The sequence below is a fragment of the Somniosus microcephalus genome, chromosome 20 (genome assembly GCF_052327205.1).
Source record: "Somniosus microcephalus isolate GS21.2 chromosome 20, FLI_Smic_1.0, whole genome shotgun sequence".
In the NCBI taxonomy this organism is placed as follows: Eukaryota; Metazoa; Chordata; class Chondrichthyes; order Squaliformes; family Somniosidae; genus Somniosus; species Somniosus microcephalus.
The window spans coordinates 43510016-43524542 of NC_141006.1; the positions used below are offsets into that span (position 1 = coordinate 43510016).

Consider the following 14527-nt stretch of genomic DNA (forward strand, 5'->3'; position numbering starts at 1 on the left):
GCTGCGCAAGGCCCCTCCCCTTTAAGAACGGGAGGAAGACCTGCAATACCGCGGCGTGATGGAGCTGCGGCACGTAGCGCCACGATATTCCCTCGCAGCGCCCCAAGAGGGAGGCAGGGCGCTTCCAGTAACACCCTGCTTGCCTCTTGGGGCGCTACCGATGAATTTCAGCCGTGGGGGCGCTAAAAGTAGCACCCCGGCGAAGTTAGCACCCCAAGGGGGGGGCGCGACTCAATTTCTCCCCCAAAACCTTTTATATAATATAGATATTTTTAAAATTGGTTCCTAGATCCATCTCCACTCCTATTTTGTACAGCAGTACTAAGAGTAGTGTAGTAAACGCCAACCTCTCACTTCTCTCTATGCAGTCTAAATGGGATGGGAGGGAGGGAAGATAGGATGCAGCATTACAAATGTATATAACAGGAACCAAAGAAAAATTCAGTTAGTTCATGAACAATAGTGAACTTTAATTGTACTGTAAAGTATGGTGTGCAGTTCACACCTTAATGGAGGTTTTATGCTGACTTAAACATTGGTATGACCTACAAAGTCTTAAAAATACATTTTATGGTAGCTTCATCAAAGTCAATGTTTCCTAGTATTCTGAGCTTTTAAGTGTGTACAAATACGGCAGGGAAGAGATTAAGTGGAACAACAGAAATCACTGATGTAAACAAGCCACCCACTTGGCAGCAACTGTGATGGTAACGAGCTGTGGGTCTGCTGGAATAGTCCGGTTTCATAGACTTTGAATAGCGAGTTCTACATATTGAAGCCTCCGTTCAAAGGTCCTGTTCTTTAAATTCTTTAGCAATAGCATTATTGACAAGCTCAAAGTGGACTTTGGTCTGGTGCTACAGTGAACTTTAAGCTGTAGCATTCCGCTGTCCTTGTTGATGATAGAAACTGGGTGGCAAGAGGGAGTGGGAGCCGGGGGTTGTGGGGCGAGGGGGGAGTGGAGGGTTGTGGGGCGAGGGGGGAGTGGAGGGAGCGGAGGGAGCCGAGGGTTGTGGGGCGAGGGGGGAGTGGAGGGAGCCGGGGGTTGTGGGGGGAGTGGAGGGAGTGGAGGGAGCCGGGGGTTGTAGGGGGAGGGGGGAGTGGAGGGAGTGGAGGGAGCCGGGGGTTGTGGGGCGAGGGGGGAGTGGAGGGAGTGGAGGGAGCCGGGGGTTGTGGGGCGAGGGGGGAGTGGAGGGAGTGGAGGGTTGTGGGGCGAGGGGGGAGTGGAGGGAGTGGAGGGAGCCGGGGGTTGTGGGAGGGAGTGGAGGGTTGTGGGGCGAGGGGGGAGTGGAGGGAGCCGAGGGTTGTGGGGCGAGGGGGGAGTGGAGGGAGTGGAGGGAGTGGAGGGAGCTGGGGGTTGTGGGGGGGAGTGGAGGGAGCCGGGGGTTGTGGGGCGAGGGGGGAGTGGAGGGAGTGGAGGGAGCCGAGGGTTGTGGGGGGAGTGGAGGGAGTGGAGGGAGCCGGGGGTTGTGGGGGGAGGGGGGAGTGGAGGGAGTGGAGGGAGCCGGGGGTTGTGGGGGGGAGTGGAGGGAGTGGAGGGTTGTGGGGCGAGGGGGGAGTGGAGGGAGTGGAGGGTTGTGGGGCGAGGGGGGAGTGGAGGGAGTGGAGGGTTGTGGGGCGAGGGGGGAGTGGAGGGAGTGGAGGGAGCCGGGGGTTGTGGGGGGGAGTGGAGGGAGTGGAGGGTTGTGGGGCGAGGGGGGAGTGGAGGGAGTGGAGGGAGCCGGGGGTTATGGGAGGGAGTGGAGGGAGTGGAGGGAGTGGAGGGAGTGGAGGGAGCCGGGGGTTGTGGGGGGAGGGGGGAGTGGAGGGAGTGGAGGGAGCCGGGGGTTGTGGGAGGGAGTGGAGGGAGTGGAGGGTTGTGGGGCGAGGGGGGAGTGGAGGGAGTGGAGGGAGCCGGGGGTTGTGGGGGGAGGGGGGAGTGGAGGGAGCTGGGGGTTGTGGGGGGGAGTGGAGGGAGTGGAGGGAGCCGAGGGTTGTGGGGCGAGGGGGGAGTGGAGGGAGTGGAGGGAGCCGGGGGTTGTGGGGCCTGGGGGGGAGTGGCGGGAGTGGAGGGAGCCGGGGGTTGTGGGGTGTGGGGGGGAGTGGAGGGAGTGGAGGGAGCCGGGGGTTGTAGGGTGTGGAGGGGAGTGGAGGGAGTGGAGGGAGCCGGGGGTTGTGGGGCCTGTGGGGGAGTGGAGGGAGTGGAGGGAGCCGGGGGCTGTGGGGTGTGGGGGGGAGTGGAGGGAGTGGAGGGAGCCGGGGGTTGTGGGATGTGGGGGGGAGTGGAGGGAGTGGAGGGATCCGGGGGTTGTAGGGTGTGGAGGGGAGTGGAGGGAGTGGAGGGAGCCGGGGGTTGTGGGGCCTGGGGGGGAGTGGAGGGAGTGGAGGGAGCCGGGGGTTGTAGGGTGTGGAGGGGAGTGGAGGGAGTGGAGGGAGCCGGGGGTTGTGGGGTGTGGGGGGGAGTGGAGGGAGTGGAGGGAGCCGGGGGTTGTAGGGTGTGGAGGGGAGTGGAGGGAGTGGAGGGAGCCGGGTGTTGTAGGGTGTGGAGGGGAGTGGAGGGAGTGGAGGGAGCCGGGGGCTGTGGAGCCTGGGGGGGGAGTGGAGGGAGTGGAGGGAGCCGGGGGTTGTAGGGTGTGGAGGGGAGTGGAGGGAGTGGAGGGAGCCGGGGGTTGTGGGGCCTGGGGGGGAGTGGCGGGAGTGGAGGGAGCCGGGGGTTGTGGGGTGTGGGGGGGAGTGGAGGGAGTGGAGGGTGGGTGAAGCTGAACATAAGAGAAAACCTCTGTTTAAATAACTAACAAAATGCATTGCAGAGAACCTTCACCTCTTGGTAATCAATAGCAACAATAACTTACATTTATATAGCGCCTTTAACATAGTAAAACGCCCCAAGGCGCTTCACAGGACAGTTATCAGACAAAATTTGACACCAAGCCACATAAGGAGATATTAGGACAGTTGACCAAAAGCTGGGTTAAAGAGGTAGGTTTTAAGGAGTGTCTTAAAGGAGGAGAGAGAGGTAGTGAGGCGCAGGTGCAAATAATCTGTAGAGTTATTAAAAACAACCACTCTCTCTGCAATCATTATTAGCAAAAACACAGTGCCAATAACATATTTATGTCTTTCTCTGCAGATTACCTCCCCTGAGAGATTAGTTATTAGTGTCTTGTCTTTTTCTGAGCAGCTACTGTATCAACTCATTAGTTCACAAAGTTCTTTCATTGTTTTCTTTATTTTGATCCTGAAGTAGATGGAGCTGACACGAGACGAACGATTGAAGATCTGTATCAGAGCTGGCAGCTGAGACAGGCAACAACTACCCAGTGGATTTCTGATGCCTGCCTCACCCATCCTGTCTGATCAGCAATCTCAGCCCCAATCTCTCCAGCGTCTGGGAGTTTATGTTTTCAGTGGCATGTAGGGTTTTTGTTTTGCTGTTGTTAATCACAGCAAGGAAAAGATTCAGACACTCATTTCCAACCTGCGTCGGACTTGCTTGGTCTCCCCCTAGTCTTACACTTGTCCCATTAGTGAGTTACCCTTCTTATCTTGTTTAATATTCTCCATTTCCCAAACACTTGTACACTGTTAACCATTTGTCTTCTAGAAGGACAGCTACACACGTATATGGAAAAATATCCAGTAAGATTGCGGCGGACAAATATAAAAGTTCCAACTTATTTACTGTTACAAATAGCTATGTAGGTCTAAAGAATCTGTTTCTGGAGCAACAGCAACTGGTGTTTACAGTTCTTCCAGTACCTTGTAATTTTGCACAGCTGATTAACGTCTTCATCTGCAGGTTCTCTGACCTGGAGCTGCTGTGAAACAGATGAAGTTCAGTTTGAATTTTATAGAACTCATAAAACAAAATAAACAGTCAAATTACAAACAAGCCCAAGATTCAAACACAGCTTAAAAACACTCAGAGAGTAACTACGTTAAAATGAAAAATGAGCACAAACAAATTAAAATAAATGAAAGGGTTAAGCTTATTTTAAATGACAGGCTGCATGGGAGCATGAATATGGGCACTGTATAACCTCAAGATTCTGTGAATATGCTGTGATTAGTCTATATATAGATGGTATGGCTCAAGTCTGGAGTATGCGGATACTGTGGTGTTTGAATGGCCTGGGGTTGTACCTATCATCCACCAACAGCCAAACCAGTCAGATAGTAACAAACCCTGGGGAATCAGCCGGAGTCATTTCAACAGCCTGAGACTCGATAAATACAGACTCTGGAGGCTCAGGGGCTGAAAGTGTAAGTCTGCGACTGGATTCAACTGTCATATTTTCTGAAGGGAATTAAAGCTCATGGATCTGTTTAAGCTTTGACTGGTAGCCATGGTTATCAACGAGCTGCACTAAACTTGCAGCAATTTTTTTAAGTCTCTTGCAATTCTTTTTCTCTTATGAAGGTTTGTATTTTAATTGCAGCCGATATTTTTCATCTTCAGAAACTTAATACCTAATTACATGCTTGTGAAGAATTTTGGAGGAACTTTTGATATTTTTCCAAGTACTGAGTTTTTCTATCAATACCAAGATAAAATCAATCGAAAGAGCGGAGATTATTGGTTATGGCTGGAATGCGGAGATGTGACAAGACAGTTTTTCTTCTGATCTGCTTATTGGGACTGTTTGTGGATTTAGTTAACGGGAGCTTGGTGAAGCAGCAGCCTCGTTCAAGCTTCATCCATCGGAGGTTGAACAGCAGGGAGAGGCGAGAGATGCAGAAAGAGATCTTGTCTATTCTGGGCTTGCCTCGGCGTCCTAAACCTCTGCTCTCTGTCAAACGCTCATCGTCTGCACCAGTCTTCATGCTGGATCTTTATCGCACTGTGGCCAATGAAGAGTCAGACAGGTGGCCGGGGGCCTCATTGCCTTTTCATGTGTTCCAGAGCACTCAGAGAACCCTGGAAGAGACCTTTCTCAGTCAAGCAGATACCATTATGAGCTTTGTTAATGTAGGTAAGTTTGAAAAGAAAAAATAATTGTGCATTACACTTGTAGAGTCTATATACTTTTAATGGCTTGAATGCAGACATGGTCCTCATGCCAACACTTCTTATAGACCAGTTACACTACAGAGTTTGGCTTCTCGTTGGTGTGCAATTTGTAGCATAACCTGGGCATGAAGTCAGTTTGTCGATGGTGCTTTGCATTTTAGAAAACAATGTGAGACCAGCTGGTGGAGGTAATCTCACAGCGCTTTGGTTTCACAGCAGCTACAGTATAACTGCAAACTTAACAAAAGTGAAATATTGCACAGATGTATTGTCCTGCTGAGCTCTGGCTGAATCCAGTCAATGCAGGGTCAAAAAAAAAATGTCTGATGTGCAGGGTGGGTAGGCACTGATGTACAGCTGCCACTGTATATCCGCTGCTTCCATCTCCCCAATGACATCGGAAAGCCCAGCTGTAACAGTTAACTTAATGGTGACCTGAGGTGGATTCTCATATATGGGTTTGCTATATGATAAAAGATTTTAAAATAAAGGTCAACATTAGTCCTGCATGCAACTACATTAATTTCCTTTAACAATGTGTTTCTCTGTAAGTGCAATGACTAACTGTAACTGGCAGCAGGATTTTTATTTCTTGTTTTAAAATGGGTTTATTCGAGTTTGTGATTCCAACATTATTCGATGAACAAAATATTATTATTGCAGTTTCTATCTCAGGCATTCCACACATCCCTTATACAATAAACCGCCAGGTGACATAAATGTATCCTGTGGGAATACCTATGGTTCTTCCCAATGGTTACTAATATAATAAAAATGGAGATGTAAAATCAGTTTTTAATTGTAGGTTTGTTATAAGATTGATATTTGCGATTTGCTCCAGTGCCCAGTGCAGCTCACCACCAATTTAAGAAACCTTTGCAGGAGTTACAGGATAGTTCACTTGGGGCTGGGGACCTGAATGTTGAGCTGGTTTTATCAACACAAGCCAAAATCCAGGCACTACCTGAACACTTTGCAAACCGTGAAGGATGAGTGCATGGCAAATGGCCTGTTTCTGTGCTGTAGTTTCTATGTAATTCTTTGTGTAAGAACATGTAGAGAAATAAAATATCATAAATCCACCAAAATCACTGGAACAAATGCACATTCAGCAGCCTGAGTATTATTTTGAGTATTGCTATATCATTTAAAAAAGTCTCAGAAAGTACTGAAGTTCTATAGCATAAAGTGCCTTGGCCCCAAAGTATGTGCCATCCTAAAGAAAGCTTTTAATTATTGCACTTTTCCATCTATATAACAAAGTCAAGTATAATCTGCAATGAATGGGCCACCATTAGCTGTGGCAGGGCATCGAATGGTGTCTGCCATTAGTTAGACTTGCCCTTGCACGTTTAGGTTTCTAACATTTTTTTACATGGGAAGTTGCTGAAAGAGCGAGCTGATAACGTCACAGCGAGGGAAACGGGGCATCTGGGATCTGAGTGAACAGGGCAAGTAACTGTGCATCTCCTTAACCAATCAGATTGAAGGATTGCGAAATAAACCGCGAGAGACTGCGAAGGAGTGTAAATTAGAGCGGGTGAATTCAATGTCAAATCAGGTACACAAAGAGAAATAAAGAGAGGGACAGAAAGATTGAATTAAGAGAGAGAGAGAAAAGAGACAGAAAGGAGAAACAATTGCATTATAAATTTTACATTTAAAAAAATCTCCCAACAATTAAAACCTGAAGGAATCAGACTCCATACTTGTAATTGTTAATTTTCAGTGCCAGAGAGGTTGACTGGCGGTAATTAACATTTATCACGTTGTTAAAGGGGTACTTAGACATGAAATGACTTGACTTAACATTCTGTGGCGAGTTCAGTTCATATCTACTGCGCAAATACAGCAACTTCACGCCATTCAATGCATTTCAGTGTTGAGGCAGACAGCGAGATGCAGCTGATGTCAGAGCGTCGCAGCTTGGACAATAACTATTGGATTTTTTAGTTTAACTGCACATCTGCCCCTTGCGTGCAGTTGCTGTATCATTTGCGCATCAATAATAGTGAAACATAGAAACATAGAAGATAGGAGCAGGAGTAGGCCATTCGGCCCCTTGAGCCTGTTCCACCATTTAATGAGATCATGGCTGATCATCCAAATTCAGTACCCTGTCCCTGCCTTCTCCCCATATCCCTTGATTCCCTTTAGCCTTAAGAAATATATCTAACTCCTTCTTGAATATATTTAATAAGTTGGCCTCAACGGCCTTCTGTGGTAGAGAATTCCACAGGTTCACCACTCTGGGTGAAGAAATTCCTCCTCTCCTCTGTCCTAAATGGCTTACCCCTTATCCTTAGACTGTGACCCCTGGTTCTGGACTCCCCCACCATCGGGAACATCCTTCCAGCATCTAGTCTGTCTAGTCCTGTTAGAATTTTGTAAGTTTCAATGAGATCCCCTCTGATTCTTCTAAACTCTAGCGAATACAGGTAGACTATCCTTTATCCGAAAACCTCGGGACCAGCCGTGTTTCGGTTTTCGGAAAATTTCGGATTTCAGAAGATATTTTATAAGACTGGGAAATTTGTCGGGGGCGGTGGGTCAGCGGGGGGTCGGCGGTGGGGGTCGGCGTCGGGGGTGGGGGTCGGCGTGGGTCGGCGGGGGATCGGGGGTGGGCGTCGGCGGGGGGGTCGGCGGGGGGTCGGGGGGGTCGGCGTCGGCGGGGGGGTCAGCGGGGGGTCGGGGGTCGGCGTCGTGCGCACGACTTACGCTGAACGAAAAAACTTTCGGTTTTTAGAGGTTTTCGGTTTTCGGAAGTTCGGATAAAGGATAGTCTACCTGTATAAGCCTAATCGACCCAATCTCTCTTCATACGTCATTCCTGCCATCCCAGGTATCAGTCTGGTGAATCTTCACTGCACTCCCTCAATGGCAAGAACATCCTTCCTCAGATAAGGTGACCAAAACTGCACACAATACTCAAGGTGTGGTCTCACCAAAGCCCTGTACAACTGCAGCAAGACATCCTTGCTCCTGTACTCAAATTCTCTCGCTATGAAGGCCAACATACCATTTGCCTTCTTAACCACCTGCTGCACCTGCATGCTTACCTTCAGTGATTGGTGCACAAGGACACCCAGGTCTCGTTGCACTTCCCCTTTTCCCAATCTATTGCCGTTCAGATAATAATCTGCCTTCCTGTTTTTGCCACCAAAATGGATAACCTCACATTTATCCACATTATACTGCATCTGCCATGCATCTGCCCAATCACCCAACCTGTCCAAATCATACTGGAGTTTCTCTGCATCCACCTCACAGCACACACACCCACCCAGCTTTGTGTCATCTGCAAACTTGGAGATATTACATCTAGTTCCCTCGTCTAGATCATTAATATATATTGTGAATAGCTGGGGTCCTAGCACCGATCCCTGCGGTACCCCACTAGTCACTGCCTGCCACTCGGAAAAAGACCCGTTTATTCCAACTCTTTGCTTCCTGTCTGCCAACCAGTCCTCTATCCAAGTCAGTACCTTACCCCCAATCCCATGTGTTTTAACTTTGCACGCCAATCTCTTATGCGGGACTTTATCGAAAGCCTTCTGAAAGTCCAAATGCACCACATCCACTGGTTCTCCCTTATCTATTCTACCAGTTATATTCTCAAAAAATTCCAGAAGATTAGTCAAGCATGATTTACCTTTTGTAAATCCATGTTGACTTTGTCCGATCCTGTCACTGTTTTCCAAGTGCTCTGCTATTACATCTTTTATAATGGACTCTAGCATTTTCCCCACTACCGATGTCAGGCTTACCGGTCTATAATTTCCCGTTTTCACTCTACCACCTTTTTTAAATAGTGGGGTTACATTAACTACCCTCCAATCCATGGGAACTGTTCCAGAGTCTATAGAATTTTGGAGGATGACCAGCAATGCAGCTACTATTTCTAGGGCCACTTCCTTAAGTACCCTAGGATGTAGATTATCAGGCCCTGGGGATTTATCGGCCTTCAATCCCATCAATTTCCCTAACACCATTTCCCTACAAATACTGATTTCATTCAATTCCTCCCTCTCATTAGACCCTATGTTCCCCGACATCTCTGGAACGTTAGTTGTTTCCTCCTTTGTGAAGACAGAACCAAAGTATGTATTTAATTGGTCTGCCATTTCTTTGTTCCCCATTATAAATTCCCCTGATTCTGACTGCAAGGGACCTATGCTTGACTTCACCAATCTTTTTCTCTTCACATATCTATAGAAGCTTTTACAGTCAGTTTTTATGTCCCCTGAAAGCTTACTCTCATATTCTATTTCCCCCCTCTTAATTAATCCCTTTGTCCTCCTTTGCTGAATCCTAAACTGCTCCCAATCCTCAGTTTTGCTGCTTTTTCTGGCCAATTTATATGTCCTCTCCTTGGATCTTATGCTATCCCTAATTTACCTTGTTAGCCACCGTTGAGTCACATTTTTTGTTTTATTTTTATGCCAAACAGGGATGAACAAATTCTGTAGTTCATCCATGCGATCTTTGAATGTTTGCCATTGCCTATACCACCGTCAACCCTTTAAGTAACATTCCCCAATCCATCCTAGCCTCATACCATCGTAGGTTCCTTTATTTAAATTCAGGACCCTAGTCTCTGAGTCAACTACTTCACTCTCCATCTTAATGAAGAATTCTATCATATTATGATCGCTCCTCCCCAAGGGGCCTCGCACAACAACATTGCTAATTAATCCTTTCTCATTACATAATACCCAGTCTAAGATGGCCTGATCTTTAGTTGGTTCCTCGACATATTGGTCCAGGAAACCATCCCATATACACTCTAGGAATTCCTCCTCCACAGCATTGTTACTAATTTGCTTAGCCCAATCTATATGTAGATTAAAGTCACCCATGATAACTGCTGTGTCCTTATTGCATGCATCTCTAATTTCCCGTTTAATGTCATCCCCAACCTCAGCATTATTGTTTGGGGGTCTGTATACAACTCCCACTAACGTTTTCTGCCCCTTGGTATTTCTCAGCTCTACCCATACAGATTGCACATAATCAGAGCTAATATCCTTCCTTACTATTGTTTTAATCTCCTCTTTAACGAGCAATGCTTCCCCACCTCCTTTTCCCTTTTGCCTGTCCTTCCTGAATATGGAATACCCCTGGATGTTGAATTCCCAGCCTTGGTCACCCTGGAGCCATGGCTCCGTAATTCCAATTACATCATATCCCTTTACATCTATTTGCGCAGCTAATTCATCCACCTTATTATGAATGCTCCTTGCGTTAAGACACAAAGCCTTCAGGCTTGTTTTTTTAACACTCAGTTCTTTTAGAATTATTATTTACTGTGGCCCTGTTTTATTTACACCCTTGATTTCTCTGCCTTCCACTTTTGCTTTACTCCTTCCTGTCTTTTGTTTCTATCCTTGCTTCCCTTTCCTCTGTCTTCCTGCTCAGGTTCCCAACCCCCTGCCATTTTAGTTTAAACCCTCCCCAACAGCACTAGCAAACACTCCCCCTAGGACATCAGTCCTGGTCCCGCCCAGGTGCAAACCGTCCAGTTTGTACTGGTCCCACCTCCCCCAGAACCGGTTCCAATGTCCCAGGAATTTGAATCCCTCCCCCTTGTACCATTCCTCTAGCCACGTATTCATCTGAAATATCCTTCTATTTCTACTCTGACTAGCACGTGGCACTGGTAGCAATCCTGAGATTACTACCTTTGAGGTCCTATTTTTTAATTTACCTCCTAACTCCCTATATTCAGCTATTAGGACCTCATCCCATTTTTTACCTATATCGTTGGTACCTATATGCACCACGACAACTGGTTGTTCACCCTCCCCCTCCAGAATGCCCTGCAACCACCCTGAGACATCCTTGACCCTTGCACCAGGGAGGCAACATACCATCCTGGAGTCTTGTTTGCGGCCGCAGAAACGCCTATCTATTCTCCTTACAATAGAATCCCCTATCACTACAGCTCTCCCAGTCTTTTTCCTCCCGTCCTGTGCAGCAGAACCACCCATGGTGCCAGGAAGTTGGCTGCTGCTGCCTTCCCCCGATAAGTCATCTCCCTCAACAATATCCAAAGTGGCATATCTGTTTGAGAGGGGGATGGCCACAGGGGACCCCTGCACTACCTGCCTGCATCTACTACTCTGCCTGGTGGTCACCCATTCCCTTCCTGCCTGTGCAGCCTTTACCTGCGGTGTGACCAGCTCCCTAAACATGCTATCCACGATGTCTTCAGCATCGCAAATGCTCCAGTATGTATCCATTCGCAGCTCCAGCGCCGCAATGTGGTCTGTCAGTAGCTGCAGCTGGATACACTTCCTGCACACATGGTCATCAGGGACACAGGAAGTATCCCTGATTTCCCACATAGCGCAGGAGGAGCATGCCACGGGGCCGAGCTGTCCTGCCATGACTTACTCTTTAATTAATTTAAATTAATTTAAATCAAATCAATACCACTAATTACACTACAATTAAATGATATACTCAAGGGCCCTTGGTTACTAGCACTCCCCGATACACAACAGAGACCTTAGAAACTATAACCACAAAAATTAAGATCTTCTAAATTTTATAAACTATTAATCTTAACTGTCAAACTATAGAGTAGTATAAATACTCACCTGGCCGTACTCACCCAAACAGCTGATTCCTCTTGCCCGCGTCACCTTTTGAATCGTGACATGGCTCCGGAACGCTGCTACCGGTCTGTGAGATTGGTAAGCCTTGTACCGCCGCTCTCGACACCAGCCTCTGTAAAAAATGCCCGTGAGCACCATTAGCCTCACTGTTATATCGACAGCAAATTCAGGGCCAACAACTTGAACTTATATAATGCCTTTAAACTTGTAGCAGGCAATTTTAAATGGGAAAATGTGCCTTTTCAATACTAATGGAAAGCCTAGTTAGGAAATATTATTTTAAAATATTACCAATATCTAAATGTCCTCACAGAAAGGAAATGTAGCTCAAATTAATTACCTTCAATTGAATAATTTGAACATTTTCTTACAGTATTCATTTTCCTCTTATCCTATTTTAAATGTCCTTCTTGTAAACTAGATGGAAACATTAAAGATAAAGAACTGAGGTTTCAAAACATCTTTATTGTAAAATAGCAGGGTGAAAAATTGCTAATTTGATGGTTATTTATCTTTTAATGATCATAACAAGGTTGTGATATGTCAATAATCACAATAATATTTGTTAGTTATATTGTGACATTCTCTATCTGGATAACCCAAGTTTAGAATGAGCGTGGAGAAGACCAGGTAAGCCAAGACATTAGGACAAAGGAGCATAGACTTAAACTTGTAAAAATAGTATTTAGGACAGATATCAAGGAAAACTTCTTCATACAAAGAGTGATCAACACTGAATCAGCCTCCTGGTAGGTGGGTGGAAATGAAACCCTTAGCTTCATTAATAATCACATGAGAGGGCAGACTGTGGGTTTTTTTTTCAGGGTGGATGAGATGTGATGGGCCAAATGTTCTCCCCATTTGTATCTGTTTTGTGCTGACACGAGATGGGCTGGACTTTCCTCATCGACAGATTTACCGCCAAAAGTCCACTAGAATTGTTCATTGTGGATTCAAGTCCCACTCCAGAGGTTTAAGCACAAAATCTAGGCTGACACTCCATTGCAGTGCTGAGGGAGTCACTGTCAGAGGTGCCGTCTTTCAGATGAGACGTTAAACTGAGACCCCGTTTGCCCTTCCCAAGTGGACGTAAAGGATCCTACGGCACTATTTCAAAGAAGAACAGGGGAGTTCTCCCCAGTGTCTTGGACAATTTTTATCCCTCAACCAACATCACTAAAACAGATTATCTGATCATTATCACGTTGCTGTTTGTGGGATCTTGCTGTCTGCAAAATTGGCTTCTGCGTTTCCTACATTACAACAGTGACTACACTTCAAAAGTACTTCATTGGCTGTAAAGCGCTTTGGGATGCCTGAGGTCATGAAAGCTGCTATATAAATGCAAGTCTTTCTTTCTTTTAAACCCGTCAGTATTATACTGACAAGAACCAGCCTAATTTTCCTCAGTGCACCTCCTTTACCTATTCGTGCTGGGCTCTAAGTGCTATTAGTGCCCTCTATAGGCAGGCTACCTTTACGCAGAGGAAAATCCAATGATGCCATAGCAGCTGAAATGGTCAAGGCAGGCATGTTGTGTCCATAACAATGTGGCTCAATGCAATGACTGAGGCTGGTGCTTCTTCACGGCACCTAGCCCATAACTTTAAAGAGTCTTTGGTTGGGTTGGAAGGAAGCCTACACGGGCCCATGGAAGGAGGTGGTCTTAGCAGAGTGCTTTCTGAAACCGGGTTGCAATCCACATAATGACACACAGCGTGCCCTCATACGCGCAACTTTCTTCTTAAAGGGGAAATGGGCCACAACCCTCTTATGTTCATTAATAAATAGACATTCTTATTATGAACACAGCTAGCTTTTGCTAGACACTTTTATTGAGCACATGTGGACTAGGTACAGTATCTGTAGAGGCATCCATCTTGACTGCTGCCTTGTGGGTAGCCTAGTGCCTCATGGGTAATGTAGTCTTAATATACATACAGCTGGGTAGTGTAGTCTTATATACATACATCTATATACAGCTCTACACAGCTCTACGGCTCCATCTAGTGTCCACTATAGAATGACATGTTATTGATCATTACAAACCCAACACCAGGAATTAGCACCTCAATCTTCCAAAACTCCTGCTGCAAATCATCAGCCGGCTATCTGAGAACCAGGCACAAGAGTAGGCACCAAGTAGGTAGGGTGTCGGATTTGTTGTCAGTGAGATATTTTTGTCACTGATGGGATACGTGCAGAATGATTTGGGGCAAGGTGGAGAATGCCTGTATGAGGGAGTAGCAGAATGATCTCCAAATGGCAACCGTGGAGGTTGTGGAGGGTAGCCTCGTATGAGCCAACAACTGAGTTGAATTTGTTGCCAAAAAGGGACCATTGTAGGAGAATTAATTTAGAAGTGGCCTTGGATCTTTGTCAGCCTAAGGTCTCTGTTGTGAGCTGTGCCTGCAGCTGTCTGGCAGCTGGCACAACTCAGCTGTTGTTTGATAGAGGAAGCAGCCTGGATTCAGCCTGGATTCCCTTCTGATCCTCCTCTTCCTTGTCAAAGCAGAGGAACAAGGGAGGCCCAAAGGAAACACCAATAGTTCCCATGGTGGACCTCAAAACTTAAAAATGTGTTAATACTTAAAAAAATTTACAGATACTTTAAAAATATATAAAGAAACTTAAAGTTTGCAAAAAAAACTTTGAAAATCTCATCAAAAATTATAATTAAAACCAACTTTAAATAATGCTATTTTTTTTAAATTCTGCTTTCCACGTCCCTGTGGCCTTCAGGTTAGGAGCACCACTGCCCCACCACAAGTAGCCCCAATGCTTTGTCCCATAACACCGGCGTAAAGATGCCAACCAATGTTCCATCTATTTTTTTTGGGTGCATGGCCCTTTAACATGCTGCGCGGTCCATTCGAATCTCCGCGTATGTGCTGTTTTTCCATTGTAAAGCCGTCAA

The 14527-nt window shown here is 46.6% G+C and overlaps 1 protein-coding gene across 1 annotated transcript in view; it reads left to right on the forward strand.

Annotated features, from left to right (window-relative positions):
• The first annotated feature begins 4085 nt into the window (after positions 1–4085).
• The window catches only part of LOC147103163 (bone morphogenetic protein 7-like), a 78043-nt gene continuing 67601 nt past the window's right edge, over positions 4086–14527 (forward strand). The window contains exon 1 of the mRNA XM_085962530.1: positions 4086–4952. Coding sequence (XP_085818656.1) covers positions 4562–4952 — 391 coding nt within the window. The 5' untranslated portion in view covers positions 4086–4561. The remainder of the gene's footprint in view (positions 4953–14527) is intronic.